The 16704-nt window shown below is 47.1% G+C and overlaps 1 protein-coding gene across 1 annotated transcript in view; it reads right to left on the minus strand.

Annotated features, from left to right (window-relative positions):
- Window positions 1–253: 253 nt before the first annotated feature.
- Window positions 254–16704, minus strand: part of Dntt (DNA nucleotidylexotransferase) — a 33389-nt gene continuing 16938 nt past the window's right edge. The window contains exons 6-11 of the mRNA XM_051199769.1: window positions 16539–16662; window positions 13709–13841; window positions 12451–12559; window positions 6618–6863; window positions 3355–3438; window positions 254–694 (exon numbers count right to left, since the gene is read on the minus strand). Of these exons, the coding sequence (XP_051055726.1) occupies window positions 608–694; window positions 3355–3438; window positions 6618–6863; window positions 12451–12559; window positions 13709–13841; window positions 16539–16662 (783 nt within the window). The 3' untranslated portion in view covers window positions 254–607. The remainder of the gene's footprint in view (window positions 695–3354; window positions 3439–6617; window positions 6864–12450; window positions 12560–13708; window positions 13842–16538; window positions 16663–16704) is intronic.

Raw genomic sequence — 16704 nt, forward strand, 5'->3', positions numbered from 1 at the left:
GAGGCCAAGAGAGAGCAGTGAGAACTAATTCCTGGTATAGCTCAGTGCTGGCCAGGGAGGGGACCTGCTCCGAGTCAGGAGCCAGCACCTTGCCTCCTGGCACTCCTGAAGGGACCCACAGTCTCCTTGGGGACCTAGGATGCACTAATTTCACCCATGTGTCCCTTCAAAATCAATCACAAGTTCTTTCTCTTCCATGGCTCTATTTGTTTTTAGAAACATAATAACTGAAAGAAGCAAAGCAAACTTCAGCTTTTTGTTTGCTGTTTTTATTGGTGATATACAGAGATCCAGACAGGGGGTTAGGTGCGCTTTGATGCACTTCTTAAGTGAAGTACTAATTACAATGCCATTTTTACTGAAACAACAGACCATGAATTCTATGTAGCAGTGGGACAGACAGCCTGAGAACGTGACCCATGGCCATGTCCCGGTTTACCAAGCATCCAAAGTTGCTTTAGAATATTCTCTATGCACAGTATACATATGACCCATTTGCTGTTTGCATTCCAGAAGCCTAAAGGAGCCTAGACTTTCCTAAGCCATCTTTTGCTGACACACGGCACGGTTTGTCTAACCTGAAGGGAACAATGTGAACAACTCATTCTTAGGCATTTCTTTCCCATGGTTCAATGTAATCCAATCCCAGATGGGCAAAGATGTCTTCCTCACTGTCTGCTTCAAGAAACACCCTCTGGAAGCATAAGGAAAAACACACACACTCAGGAGTTTTCCTTCAGCATCTCAGCCCAGACACATCAGGCTGCCTTGTTAGAATAAGTAACAGCTGAAGCATCCAGCCCTGCTCCTGAATATAAAATGTCAGAGGAAGCCAGGGTGTGGGATGCAGAGGCAGGAGCCTGGGCCGCAGAGTGAGACCTTAACTCAAACAAACAAACAAGCAAACAAGCAAAGCCCTAGTTACTGCTTCCTGTAGTTTTGACACCTTTCCATCCAGGAAAATGACAGGTGTGGATTAAGGTATAATTGTGACAGTCTCCCCAGTCATAAAATGACACATGGATAGTTTCCCTATGAGTTTCTAATGTGTGTGTGTGTGTGTGTGTGTGTGTGTACACATATGTGTGGCAATGCATGTGCATTCATGTGTTATATGTGGAGGGCAGCAGTCAACACTGGATAATGTCCACCTCTAACATTTCACTTTGTTTTGGTTTTTCACTGAGCCAAGAGCTTGCAGTTGACTAGATTGGCCACCTAGCTCCAGGGATCTGCTTGTCTTGGCCTTGCCAATGGCTACAGGTATGGGTATGTCCACTACTCCTGGCTTTAATGTGGTGCTAATGATCAGAACTCAGGTCCTCATGCTTGCTCAGCAGGCACTTTACCAATAGAACCATCTCCCCCAGCCCTACTGGTCTCTTCTATTTAAAAAATGTCTATGTATATGGAAATTTAACCATGCATATGTCTATATGCCATATTGATGCCTGGTGCCTGAGAAGGCCAGAAAAGGGTGCTGGGAATCAAACCAGACCCTCTGTAAGAGCAGCAAGTGCTGTCACTCACTGAGCCATTGTCCCAGCCTAGACTCCTATCCTTAACCATAACTGTTCTCTGGAACCACTGATGGGGTTTTTCTTTTCTTTTCTTTTTTCCCCCAATAAAATACAATGAAGCTTGAGTGGCACTCCAGTCCAATGAAATCATAGGCTCCAGAGAGGTCATGTTGTCGATCCATTTAAAGTTCTAGGTTATTCTAACGTGCAGCAGAGGGGCAAGCTGCTAGTAATGGCAGGCTCCTGTATGTGCTGCCTTCTCTACAGCCTTCCATACCTGTCCATAGGCCCCAGCCTCCAGCTTCCACCCCATGATCTCTTTAGGACCTTTTCCCCTTGAGTACCTTCTAATACATAGCACAGTCCTGGGTCCAGAGCTGACACTTGTTGAATTATTGATTACATGTGCACTTGTAAGCCTTCCTGAACTGAACCCTGTGGCTCTGCCCCCACCTCCACAATCAGCTTCTGAGACTATTCTGCCAGTACCCACTCTCTCCTCCTCTGTGAGAAGTATCTTGATTTTCTATGATGATTCCCTTATCCCTCCATCCATGAAGATGTACACAACCAAAGCCTGGCCAATCAGAACTATGTCAATGGATTAATAGAGGAGCACATGGCCCAAGCCTGGTCACTGAGCCATTAGAATCCATGCAGAAACTATTAGAAAAAAGATCTTCCCTGTTAGAATAATTAAATGGGTGGGACTCATGAGAAAAGCTTGCATGCTAGTGAAACAACTCTGGTGAAACCACCGAACACCTGGGCACAGCTGTACCTGAAGCCAATTTTGCCCCAGAGGCAGCAGTATTTACATTCCTTTTCTTTTTTACTTGAGCTATTTTTGTTGTCAGTTTCTTTTAAACTATAATAAACATATTATAGGGGGCAAGGAGATCAGATTCTTTTTTTCAAGAGAGGGTTTCTCTGTGTAGCCCTGGCTGTCCTGAAACTCACTCTGTAGACCAGGCTGGACTGGAACTCAGAGATCCATCTGCCTCTGCCTCCCAAGTGCTGGGATTAAAGATGTGCACCACCACCCAGCCAGAGATCAGATTCTTCTAGTGATCTCATGCCTTCTTCTCCCTCCAAGCCTAATGTGGTGCCCTTGACCACCATATAAGAATAGCAGACCTTTTTGCTCATGGGTTTGACAGTAGAATTGTTAATCCTTCATCAGTCACATGGTAACTTGTCACTGTTCTGAGACATGAATTAAACAAGGTGCCACCGCCAAGCGAGTCCCCCATGGTCAGTGACTGAGGCTTGATGGCTTCCCATCCATCTCTGGGCACCTGTGCCTCTCTACTGTAGGAGATGCTCGTTAATGACCCACTCGGAATGAAATTGCATTGGATGGGGATTCCTGTAACACTTGGGATTCGTGGTAAGCCTCAACTTTCATTAGAGTAAATGGCTGTAAGCACCAGGAATATAGCCAGTTCAATTCTGGTCACCTCTGTGCTGGCCCTGGAGCCCCATCCGTTCTCTTTCTGAGCCAGGTGCCCCAGAGTTGCACCCTGGGCTGGGTGGGGACTGTCATCCAAGAAGCTCTTTCTGATCTCTCCACAGAGAACAGAACATTTGTAGCAAAGAGAAGCAAACCTGGACACTAAAATCAGCTTGGGTTGGAATGAGGATGGGGTAGGTAAAGGCGTTTTCTGCCAAGGCTGAGGACCTGAGTTCGATACCCAGAACCCCTGGCCCCCACATGCAGGCCATGGCACATGTGCTCCCACAAACAAATGCAATAAAACTCATTTTAAAAATCTCTTCAAGCGAAGGGCTCGTGGGTAGGGGTCAGTAGCCCATCTCAGGAAGAAGACATTACCTTGGTCTTGTCATACAGAGCATGGTTGTCCAGCATCATCTTCCGCTCATGGGTAGCATAACGCCGCAAGTCTCTCTCAAACTGCTACAAGGAGAATTAAAATAAATTACGTCCATGTGTGATGTTTAGAGCCATCCTGTGCCCTCGGGTGTTTGAAACTGCCGTCTTCTAGCATATGTTCTTGTGCGACTTTCTTTCCCAGGGCCAATGTCCGGGTGGCTGAATTCTAGGGTCTCTGTACTAGAACAGAAGCTCATTGTGAACCAGAAGCTGATTGGCTTGGTCCCTTGTCACCTGGGGTCCAGCAGGCATCAGATAGCATGTGAAATAATGTTGCCTGGATAAATGGACAGTGTGAGCATTGTTTCTGATTCAGAGTAATCGCTGCCTAAATAATTTTGAGTTTTAAATATCATCATTATAAAAGAGGGTGAAGAATGGAGAGATCTGGGCCCAGATTTTGGGCCTATCTTTGTGTCCTTTGGCACACCACCCAGACTTTCTGAACCTCGCCCTGTCCCAGAATGGAGGGAGTGCACGTTAAGGACCCTCCCTCTTTGGTGTCCACCCATACTGAGATTCTGTGAAGTCACCTGCCCCGGAAGTGACATCTCTCATGATCAGGAGTACACCCTGAGGCTTCAGGGAGCAAATCTGAAGACTAAGACAAGTGACAAGTAAACCTTCAAAACAAGGAGAGTGTATCACACGCACTGCTGCTGGTTTCCTGAGAGAAACCCAGGTCTAGAATGCTGACATTTTCAGTGGGCCTAGTGAGAACACCTGGGACAATTGCGCCCTCTAGTGGTGAGAAATTATTTCCTCTTTCCTTGGAAGATTTCTGGGACTGGGCGAGACATTGCCACCCAGGAGCCCTTCATAACAGGTGCAGATGCAACTAGCCTTATGGAATAATTTCCCAGAGCAGACTCAATAGCACAAACAAGCTCCTACTTAGCCCATCGCCACCCTACCCCAGCTCTTGGCTGGGCAGTGGCTGGCCACAGCTTACACTGGTTTGCCAGGTTCTGGAGATGCTGGAAGTATAATAGTGGTTGGCTAAACGGGGTCAATGATGGGCTGCTCCCAGCTCCCAGTCCTGTGTGGTTTGGGAGAGAGAAATGTATTCCTGAACTCCTTGACCAAGGCTTCAGAGCATTTCTGGGCATGTAAAGAGAGATACAGTTCACTCAACAAATACCTGCAGAATGCCAGCTTCTGCCAGTTCTTCAGGGAGCTGAGAGTCTAGCAGGGGACACAGACAATTTATAACAACAGAAGAAATAAGCAAACTATGGGCTAATAAGAAGCCCATGCTGGGACTTCCTGAACAGGACTGCCGTGGTGGGGATCAGGGAACAGGGGCTTGAAGAAGATGATAAAAACCAAAATGGCTCAAGAGAGTTGTGCAGGATAGTTTTGTGTCAGCTTGACACAGTTAGAATCATCTGAAAGGAGGTAAACTCAATTGAGAAAATGCCTCCATAGGGTCCAGCTGTCAGGCATTTCTTAATTAGTGATTGCTGGGGGAGGGCCCAGCCCACTGTGGGTGGCGTCATTCCTGGGCTGATGGTCCTGAGTTCTATAGGGAAGCAGGCAGAGAAAGCCATAAGGACCAAGCCAATAAGCAGCTCCCCTCCATGGGCTCTGCATCAGTTCCTGCCTCCCGGTCTTGCCCTGCCTTAGTTCCTGTCCTGACTTCCTTTGATAATGAACAGTGATGTGGACGTATAAGTTAAAAAAAAAAAAAAAAAAAAAAATCCTTTCCATCCCAAGTTTCTTTTGTCCTGGCGTTTCATCACAGAAGTAGTAACCCTAACTATGACAGGAGTCCAGATCTTTGCCCTTTGCTGAGCAGAGAGACTTGCCGGGGGCGGGGATGTGGTCGCTGCCACACAGGCATCATCATGCTGGGAACTGAATCTTGCAGACTCAGACAACAAGCAGCCACTCCGATTCACATCGGCTGTCATTCACTGCCATCGCCCCTTTCTGCTTCTTTTCCTCGGGCAGCTAAGTCACACCCACCCTCTTCCTTCTTAGAAAAGCCCCCAAGTGCACTGACCAGAGCCTGAGGTGGGGGGTGAAGGCAGCAGCAGTGGCAGACAATAAGAAAGAGCAGGTGTGGCCCAGACCAGGGCCTCCTGATAGTGACCTTGGATGCTACCCTGAGTTCAAAGGGATGACTAAGGAGTGCCACATGTCCTAACAGGATCTCTTGACCAAATAAGGTACTCAGGAATGCCTCGTTATGGTGCAGGTGGTGACACTCTGCATTTAGGGAACCCCAAGCCTGTGCCTGGCTTAACAAGAGCTGCTTCGTTCTGTGAATTCTTTGCTGCCCTCCATGACTACGGATGCTTAACAAGAGCCTATCCTTACCCCTAAAGAAGGAGCTGGGCTGCCCAGTTAGACTCCAGATCGTAAGATGCTGGTAAGACTCCAGTTTTAAGATGAATTCTATGTCTCCTCGAGTCCTCAGCAGAGCCCTGTGGGGTTACTGCCACTATTAGCCCGAAAGATGGTCCAGGCAGTGTTCTTTACCTGAAAGCTGGGAAGCCAGGGATAGAGCAGGGCTCGGCCTCTTGAATTTCAAAGTTTATTTTAAAAAACCTCACCAGTTTCTTACAGCAGTACCGGGAGACAGAGGGCATATATGTGGTCTCATGCTTCAGACAAGAAATGCAGACAGCAGGTAGAAGCTACCATTCCATGGTGCAGCGGCATCATGATTTACAGCTGATTTGAGGCTGCAGCCTGGGCTGCTGCAACTCTGCATTGCTGCTCCCAGAGAAGACCACTTGCATCAATCTTGTAGCATGTAGGAAATGTGTCCAAGATCACTCAGCTGGGAAGAGGCAGCGCTGAGCCCTTCAGCAGGCCCAAGGCCTGAATCCATCTGGGTTTCTCCCTTCCCTGTTATTTTCTGGGTTTACCTAAGATACCTCCTAGTTAACCTATACTTTGCAAACATAGGTGGCTGGGCTTAGCAGACTAGAGTTTCTGATGTATACAGGAATACAGTGGGGTGGAGAGTTTATAAATCTAACCTGTCCCCAGGGAAGGCCACTGCTGCTGACTTGGTGGGTGAGCCACACACTGGAGATAACTGTTCTAAATGAATCCAACTCATGTGACCATCTGTCAGTATCATACCCTAGTTTAGAGGTGTGGGGTCATGGTTCCTTTGCTTTCCCAGCATTCTGGCCTGCTGCCATCAGCTCTCTCCTGGGTCAGGAAAGCTAACAGGAGGCAGTACTTACCCTGGAGCCGGTCCATCCAAGCAAGGCAAAGGCCCGGCGATCATAGGGGCACATGACCAAATCGATACGGATGGCCTTCCAGCCCTTTCCTTCCTGCTGGCTGCTCTTGTCACTGCCCACTCTCTGGTGATACAGTTTCAAAATCAGAAAGCATTTCTGGAAGTGATCTAGAGCATCAACCCTCCTGCTGGGCAGCTTGAACTTTTCGAATGTCGACTCTATGAGGTCACAGTACAAAAGCAACCCCTGAAAAGAGAGGGAGAGTTCAGAAAGGGCCTGGGGTGGGGGTGGGGACTTACCATCTTACAGTGACTCTTAAGGAAGGCTGAACAGACATGGTAGACTTTCTCCTTGCTATCTCAGTAGCTAGGAGAGAATGTAGTAGGTGGTTCTCAGGTTCTCTCTACAGAAAAGAGATTTCCCCATGAGAGAAGCTGAGCCCAAACTCCTCAGTGATAAACCTTCAGAGCCTCTGCCTCTCCTTGTCTGCTTCTGAGGGATAAGCCTCGCTCCTTTAAAAGCAAACACAGTGAAGAGAAAGCCACATCTACTCTCCCATGTGTCACAGTGAGGATGGCTTGGAATGGGTCAAAGCCTTGTGGCTGGGAGCCCAGGCCCAATGTGGAGTTAGTGACCTGCTGCTTCTGTTGTTTTGCATCATTGTTGCAGTGCTGGGGATTGAACCCAGGGCCTTGAACTTGCTAGCTAGGCAATCTACCACTGAGTATATCCCAGACCTGGAAATGATACTTTTGAGAAAACTATTTGCCCATCTTGGAAATAGTGGGAGACTGCTCATGATGACTGTTTCATCTCATTTCTGTTTAGAAAATTTGTGATTCTAAAGAATATCAAGAAGCAAGTACCAGTCCCTGGAAGCTCCTCTGGTCCTCACAGTGTAGCACTTGGCTGGTAACAGATGGGGGCATCTGTGAATTGATCCTGAACTTGTCAAAGCTTTGACTGGGATGTTACTTCTGGTGCTGGTACTCTGTGCATCACAGGCTGATACCTCCTCAGATATGTCCCTAGCTGTCCTACCCAGTGTCTATACTGTTTGTAAATCCCTTTCCTGACCCTACTTCTCTAAATGAGATTTCTCTCCTCTAAAACTACTTTGAGGATGGTCTCAGGCTTTGCCATAGGTGCCCATGCTTGTCTTCCTAGTAGAAATTGAGTTACTGTCCTAGATAGGAAGACTGCATTTCCCTACTGCTCCTTCCCTCTAGTCCCAGGATATGGATTTTGGAGGAGTTAAGGCTTAGGGTAGTTTAGTTTTGCTTCACAAGAAGGAAGCTATACATCCTCCAACTTAGTGGACCAATTAACCACAGGCTACACCAAGCCAATGGTGTAAGAGCAGAAAGGTTTCTTAGAGGCTGAATGAAGAGTCCTCCAGCCAACATCCCTTCTTGCCCTTTGCTTTCAGTCCTTCCCATCTCCTCCTTAGAGAACCAATGTCTGCTACTCAAACTCAAGTCAGTTTTCCAAAATGAGGGCAGTCATCCTCAGTCATCCCTCAGTCATCATCAGTCATCCTCAGTCATCCTCAGCCATCCTTAGTCAACATCAGTCATCCCTCAGTCATCATCAGTCATCCTTAGTCAACATCAGTCATCCTCAGTCATCTACAGCCATTCTCAGTCATCCTCAGTCATCTCTTAGTCATCCTCTGTCATCATCAGTCATCCTTAGTCAACATCAGTCATCATTAGTCATCCACAGCCATCCTTGGTCATCCCTCAGTCATTCTCAGTCATCCTCAGCCATCCCTCAGTCATCCTCAGTCATCCCTCAGTCATCCTCAGTCAACCTCAGTCATCCCTCAGTCATCCTCAGTCAACCTCAGTCATCCCTCAGTCATCATCAGTCATCCTTAGTCAACATCAGTCATCCTTAGTCAACATCAGTCATCCTCAGTCATCCCTCAGTCATCCTCAGTCAACATCAGTCATCATCAGTCATCCACAGCCATTCTCAGTCATCCTCAGTCATCTCTTAGTAATCCTCTGTCATCCCTCAGTCATCCTTAGTCAACATCAGTCATCCCTCAGTCATCCACAGCCATCCTCATTCATCATCAGTCATCCTCAGTCATCCCTCCATCATCCTCAGTTATCATCAGTCATACTCAGTCATCCCTCAGTCATCATCAGTCATCCTTAGTCAACATCAGTCATTCTCAGTCATCCACAGCCATTCTCAGTCATCCTCAGTCATCTCTTAGTCATCCTCTGTCATCATCAGTCATCCTTAGTCAGCATCAGTCATCATTAGTCATCCACAGCCATCCTCGGTCATCCCTCAGTCATTCTCAGTCATCCTCAGTCATCCCTCAGTCATCCTCAGCCATCCCTCAGTCATCCTCAGTCATCCCTCAGTCATCCTGGTAGCAAAATTCACAAATGCTCAGTCCTTCATGCACAGTAGTAGAGTGTTTGTATATGAACCACACGTCTCCCTGTAGACTTTTACTCACTTCTAGATTAATTGCCTAATACTATGCAAATGCACACATTGTTGTCATACTGTATTGTTTTGAGATTGGGGATGGCTATGCTTAGCATGGGTGTTTGTTTTTAGTACCTTTTCCTATCTGAGATTGGTTGAATCTATGTGTTAAGAACCCTAGGTCATGGTCACAGAGCACTGACTTTGAACTCCTTTTGGCTCTGGGTATCCTGGAAGGGAACTCATGGTCACCCTTCTGTCTTGGCCCCTGAATCACTGAGATGACAAGTGTGGGCCACCATGCCTAGTTCTCAACATTTTGAATTTCCCAGAAGTTCCATGAACTCCATGAAGCAGTTAGGGTCCTTGTATCCAAGTCCCACTCACTGCACATGAACCCACACCTGAGTCATGTAGTCCCCTTCTTTTGTGGTGAACTGCCAGCAGCCACAATTGAAATTCAGGCAGAATAACTGTCTCGGGAATTCTGACCTCCCCGAGATCAGTATTTTCAAGTTCTTCAACTCCCTTTCTCCTACCTCTAACTCAGGGGTTTTCTCCAAAGGACACTCCTAAATGGGTCACCTGATGGGAGAGTACACTGAGGCTCCTGAGCTGTTCAACACACTTATGGGTATGCTGTGCATATTCTGTGAGCACATGTGTGCACTGTGCAAGCTGTGAATATAAGTGTGTATGCATGTATGTTCTGTGAGCACACATGTTCATTGTGTAAGCTGTGCATGTTCTGTGAGCACACATGTGTGCACTGTGTAAGCTGGGAGTATATTACATGTGAGCATGCATATATGTTCTGCGAGCACGTGTGTGCACTGTGTAAGCTGTGCATGTTCTGTGAACACACATGTGTGTACTGTGTAAGCTGTGAGTATACTACACGTATGCATGCATGTATGTTTCTGTGGGTACACATGTGTGCACTGTATAAGTTGTGCTTTCAGCCATCTGTAAAGTGGAGCTCAGTGCAAGGATGGCAGGGAAGGGGCGTGAAGTCCAGGTAGAAGCCAAGTTTGAAGAACTCTGCTGATTTCACAGCTGAGGCACTGGGGGTGTGTCCAGGGCAGGGATACCAACTCACCTGGCAGCTCATCTGTGAGGAAAGGGGAGGGGCAGCCCAGTGCCTGGCTCTCACACAGAGTTCAATAGACAGTTCTGCCAGTGGTCATCACAGCCACCATTTGTCAGGTATCTGCCATCCTGGGTTGCAGCACTGGTAAGTGTACTTCTGAGGTCTCAGATCACGCATGTTTTACCTTGGCCCCACTGCAGGGCCTGGGATTATGATGCCTGTCTCTGCCTAGGGACCACAGCAGGGATACCTTGAAATGGCCACCTCTCCACTCCAGCAGTCACAGATAGTCTCAGCATGAGACAAGGGCACAACAACAAACATCAGTGGGTTTCCAACCTTGGCAACAGGCCTGGGGGCAGAGGTTGTCTTTGATCTACCAGTGGGAGCCTTTCATCTCCTCCGGCTCCCCAAAGCAGAGCACTGGGCAAGTGTCCTGGCTCTTCTTTGTAGTGACTTCTGGCTCTCAGGGGCTCTGGTCACCTCCTGAAAGATCATTCTCCTGACATGAGCAGGGATCACAGCCTGGTCTCACAGATGAACTCAGAGCCGATTCTGAAATCTAGTTTTCATTTACAGTACTCATGGCTCTGGGGCTGGCTATTTCAAGTTTTCACTTTATCTGGTGTCCTCTCTCTGGCTCATCAGTGAGTTTGGCCCAGGAAGGGGGAAGCTGCACTAGGGAAACTCAGGCCCAGCCTCCTCCAGTCAGGCTTTCAGGTCCCCATGGGAGAGCCCTTTATCTCTCTAGGAAGGGCAATTGACAAAGGGCCAGAAGTCAGATGGCTTTGGCTGTGGGATTAGCTTAACTCAGTGGTCCTGTGGCAGGTCTGATTTCATACTGAGTGGCAGCTATTGGTCATGACCTCTACAGGGAGCAGCGTACACTCATTAGCTTCCTTCTTCAAACAAGGGACGTGCAGCCTAGGACCCGAAGCTGGTCAGTCTTGTGCCAGCTGTGTGGTGTCGCGATGAAGTGCTACAAGCAATTGAGAATTGACTCCGTAGTCACTGCACAGTGACCACAGAACACATAAAATTAACAATGCTTGGGACTAGGGAGATGCCCGTGGTTAAAGCTCTGGCATGTAAGCATGAGGACCCGAGTTTCCCATCCCCAGAAGCCACAGAAGTGCTTGGTAGACACAAAAGTCCAGCCTGGGAAAGTGGACAGAAGGCGTCACCAGAGCAAGCTAGCTAGTACGACTACCCACATCGACAAGCTCTGGGTTTGACTGAAAGACCCTGCCTCAGTGAATAAAGTGGAGGAGTGATGGAAGATGACTCCCATCATCAACCTCTGGCTCTGCATGCACCCATACACGCACACTGTAGCACAAATTCTAATAGATCTTAATAATAAAAACCCAGAGTCAGATGGCAGGATAAATGCTGAATGGTCAGAGAAGCAGAGGAGCCAGTCATAAGAGAGACCTCTTACCTCTACTGACCTCAGACCAAAGGGGCGATCCTGTCCCTACGAATCCTCAGACTGAATGACGTCTCCAGGAAACCTCAGACTGCCTTGAGCTCCCTCCTCCTGCCTTACATTCCTCTCTGCATCCACCCATATCACTCCTGTCTCCACCTCCCTAGTGTGGGATTAAAGGCATGTGATCTCATACACCCTCTCACCATACACACACATATACAACACTACATGCACACACACACACACACACACACACTCTCACACCACACACATATATACACAAACATATTGGACATCACACACACACTCATATACAACACTAGACACACACAAATATACCACATACACACCACACACATACACACACACACCATATATACACACATTCATCCACACCACACACAAATACACAGATAGACAGACACACGCACACACACACCACCACACACACACACACACACACATACATATATATATATATACATACATACATGTTGGACATGCATACATACATCACACACACACTAATATACAACACTAGACACACACCAATACACCACATACACACCACACACATACACACACACACCATATATACACACATTCATCCATACCACACACAAATACACAGACAGACAGACACACGCACACATACCACACACACACACACACACACACACACATATACATACATACATGTTGGACATGCATACATACATCACACACACACTCATATACAACACTAGACACACACAAATAGACCACACACACACACACACACACACACACACACACAGAAACAAATGAAAAGCACTGCTCAGAGGGTCTTGGGTGGCAAGCGTCTGCCCTGGCCTCCTTACCTGTTGTCCCCACAAGTCTGTCACTTTGTGCAAGAGTTGCTGTTCCTCTTCCTCTGTGGCTCCTGGACTGGTGATTAGAAAGTCTACGTCATGCCCCGTCATCTTTCCCCTAATTCAAAAACCACAAAATGGAAATCAGTTTGAATTTTAGCTCTTCATTTAAAACAAAACAAAACAAAAAACCCTCCTTGTTTCTGTGTCCCAAGTGTGAGGTTTGTTATGCAAAATGCTCACAATACTTTCAGACCAGGTATTCTTGTTTGTACAACTCTACATCTTACACAACAAACTTATGGCAGAAAAAGCCATGTGTGCTATGTATATTGTTGTATATGGATGGGAAGAAAGTAACAAAGATGACTTCTATACCCAGTACACACACAGAGAAACGTGTATGACAATAAGTAGCCAACCAACAGGTATGCTTCCAGAAGTTAGCCTTCTTGGAATTGTGGTATGGATTAAGGGATTTTTTTTTTCTTCTTTTTTAAAGGCAGGGTCTCCTGTGGTGCAGACTGGCTTTGAACTCACGATGGAGCTAATGATTGCCCTATATTCTTACTTTCCTGTGCCACTCACAGTGCTGGGGTGAGTGAGAGGTGTCCACCCCCACACCTGCTGTACTGGATGCTGGGGAGCCAAAGCAGGACTTCCTTCAGGCTAAGCAGGCACTCCACCAACTGACAGACAGCCCCAGCCCAGGGAAATTCTCTCAGATCCAAGTGACCAGTGACCAGGTAAGGTCTCAGGATGCGGTGGGGGCGGGAGGGGGGGCAGGCGGGATGATACAGAGGCTAAATCTGTCCAACTAACTTCATGCATTTCTGAGGACTTGTTCACTTAGTTACTTACTGATCTGCTTTGTGATCAGGCTCACACCCTGGTCCCAGTGGGAACTAAACTAGCTCCACAGAGAAAGCACACATGGTGTAAAAGGCATCTGAGGACATGGAAGAAAGTCCCTAACCCAGCAAAGAGCAAAAGTGAGTCAGGGAGGGTTCTCTGAAGCATCATCTAGATTGAGTCTTAAGGAATGAGAAGATAGATGGGTGCCAGTTTTTCAAAACTGTAGAGAAAATTTCCCCTGGCCAAAGTCACAGAGGCAAGAGCTGTGCCACACCATTTGGAGCTCCCAAAAATGAACCACAGTGGACAGGAGTCAGAACATCAGAGAGAGGCTGGCACCGGACCAGAGCGGGCCCTTTGCACCATTTCAGAGGCAGGAAGAAGAGGGTGCTAAAGCAATTACATCATTTACCTGCGGAAGCCCCCAGTCATGGTGACCAAGGCGTCTGGAAGAAATGTCACAACTGCCTCTTTAACTAGCACGCTGATGGCCTCTGCTTCCGCCCTGTTCACACAGCTAACCAGGTCTTCGTAGTAGAGGAATCCTGAGAGGACATTTGACAGTGGAGAGAAAGGCACACATAAGATGACCCAGCGTTAATGTGAGAGAGTGCTGTCTCAACCAGTGCTCCTAGGCATGGGCAGACTCTACACAGAACACAGTAATCTGCGACCTTGTCCATTTGCTTGTGGGCTCTTCATGGTTACAATAGAACTTTGAATTCTCATGCAGAGGTCTACAATGTCCTTAGTAAAGGAAAAGTATTCAAATCCTTCTGTAACCTAAACTCTTCCTATCTGATGTCATAACAAAGAAACAGCACTCCCCGGTCCTCTTCCTCCTCCTTCTCCTCCTCCTCTCCTTTCCCTCCTCTATTTTAAGCAAGGTCCAGCTGTCCCTGAACTCCTAATTCTTCTGCCTCTGTCTCCCAAGTGCTGAGATTACATGTGTGCAGCATGGTATCCAGCCTTCTTGACCAATAAGCTGTGCCCTGCTAGGTGGAGGCAGGCAGAGAGGGAAAGACACTTAACTCCAAGGTTTGGAGTGGGTCCTGGAGGGCAGCTGGGTGTATGTGGGACAGTCAGTCTGCTGACAGTTAGTTACTCTTGCTTCTATATAACACACTTAAAAGGACCACCCAAATGCTACTGGACAAACGGGAGACATAGTCCTCTGGAGGCTGCTGATTGGCAAAAGGAGACAGAGAAAACCTGTTGCTCCTTGTTTCTCACCCCAGGATGACAGGTGACCAAGAAGCCATTTGGCTTGAGCATACTGTAAACAAAGTTCCCAGGTTCAAAGCTATCTGGGATCTCTAAATGGGACAGTTGCAGAAACGTGTTGACAGGACCAAGAAAAGATGTTCCTGCTAATACCCTCATCACCTGTCCCTACCATACCAAGCTAGATGATTTAGGAACTACTGTCTTCATATGAATACTGATGTCTTTTCAAGCTCTGTTGCTAATAGTCACCTGTATATTGGGACCTAGCTTTTGTGTGTGTTGTGAGAGTGTAGTCTGTTCTAAAGAGCAACACTCCATCCACTAGGCTTTAGTAGAGACATCGCCATCATCGCCGGCCTCAGTTGGTTCCTGGAATTACCTATGCTCACTCACTCATTGATGCACATGAGCATGAAGTTATGACTTTTTAAAGAATGCGCAGCTGTCAGTGTCAGCTAGCACCTCACACCTGTGTTCCCAGTAGTCAAGCTGCTGAAGTGGAATGATCACAAGTTCAAGGCTATCTGAGTGAAATATGCTGCTGCTCCCCACTACCTCCCTGTGTGGTATCAGTCCTTGCTATCACTCTGATCCATCTCCTTGCCACTTACGTTTGATGATTACATACATTTCTTCTTAAAGGTATCTCTAGAGGTGGTGTAAAACATACTTACTAAGTGTGTGCTTTCTGGGTCCAGAGTAGAAACACTAGATCTTTTTTTCTGAGAGTTTTTTATTTTCTGTGTGGCATTGTATAAAGCTTATTAGCAATCACTCAGAAATCAGAAAATCTGAGAGATGACTCAGTGCTGCTTCTCCAGAGGACCAGGGTTTGATTCCTGGTACCCACGTGATAGCTCACAACCATCTGTAACTTCCGTTCCCGGGGATCTGATGGTATCTTCTGACCTCCATGGGCACTGTGCACATGTGGTGCACAGACATGTATACAGACAAAACATCCATAACATAAGCTAAAAATAAACAAAAATCTTTGAAAACAGAAATTAACAGGGTTGCAAATGAGTAAGGGTCTTCTATAGTGTCCACTAGTGGAACCCCAAGATGTGATTCACCTCCTTTATTGCTTCTTGTGATTTCATGGTCTTTGGTCTGCCTGTCTGCCTGTTGTTATCACTTAAACAGAAGCTAGCTGTTGACTACCCCCACATACCCAGTATCCTCTGCTAGAAGACTACATTAGCTTCCATATTTTAAAATGTGATAACTTCACTATTCTCCATAACTCCAGAAGTCACAGTGCTTGGAATTATGGCTGTAACTCCCTCTTGAAGACAAATTTCTCTATTTTTACTGCACATTAAAAGCAAACAAATCCTACACATTTGGGAGGTTATGAATACATTCCTTCATTTCTGGAAAAGGCACCAGCATAGTCCATGGAAGGAAGTGACCTGCCCCCAGGGAGGAGCTGGGGGGCTGGACTTTCAGATCTCCACGCTGTACTACCATCTCTTCCTAGGCTGTGGGGCTCTGGTCAAACAGATCAAGGCTATGTCTAGATTGCCTCCTTTTCTGTCTTCCAGACCCTAGCATACATTCACAGTGTGAACCAACTGGTGCGAGTGTAGTTTGCTCAGGTACTCCTTTCTCTCCTTCCTGCCTGTAAGCTTCTCCATCTGTCCTCGAGTCTTCATTGCGTGTTTCTTACGGAGGGAGACAGCCAGACCCAAGTGTCTAGAGGAGGCTATAGGAAGCAGGACAGTGCCCATCCTGGTATGACATCTGGATAAAGGTAACCACAACAGCCTAGGAAGTGGCCTTGTTCTAGGCCAGGCTCAGGGCTTTGTGTGTGTGAGCTGATGTGTTCCCAAGTCATCTTAGGTCCATCAATGAGGTAATGAAGACTCAAGGTTTTAAGCAGATGACTCAGTGACAAGTGCTAGAGTCCAGATATACCTGATTCCCCAAGACTGGAGTCCAAGTAAAAGCGGCTTCCATACTACTCCACCCTGACAAATCCAGAGCAACACCGCTTTTCCCGATTCCATTACCTGCTTTCTGCATTCGTGTAAATTGCAGGCTTTTGTCTGACTTGATTTTACTGAGAGTTCTGAAACCCATCCTGAACCATTTCTCAGCAGTCTTCAGCCCCACTCCAAACACAGATGTAAAGAGCTGAAAGGGAGGGAAAGGCAGGCTGTCAATTCCCAAAAATCA

The sequence above is a fragment of the Phodopus roborovskii genome, unplaced genomic scaffold, assembly GCF_943737965.1.
Source record: "Phodopus roborovskii unplaced genomic scaffold, PHOROB, whole genome shotgun sequence".
NCBI classification, from domain to species: domain Eukaryota; kingdom Metazoa; phylum Chordata; class Mammalia; order Rodentia; family Cricetidae; genus Phodopus; species Phodopus roborovskii.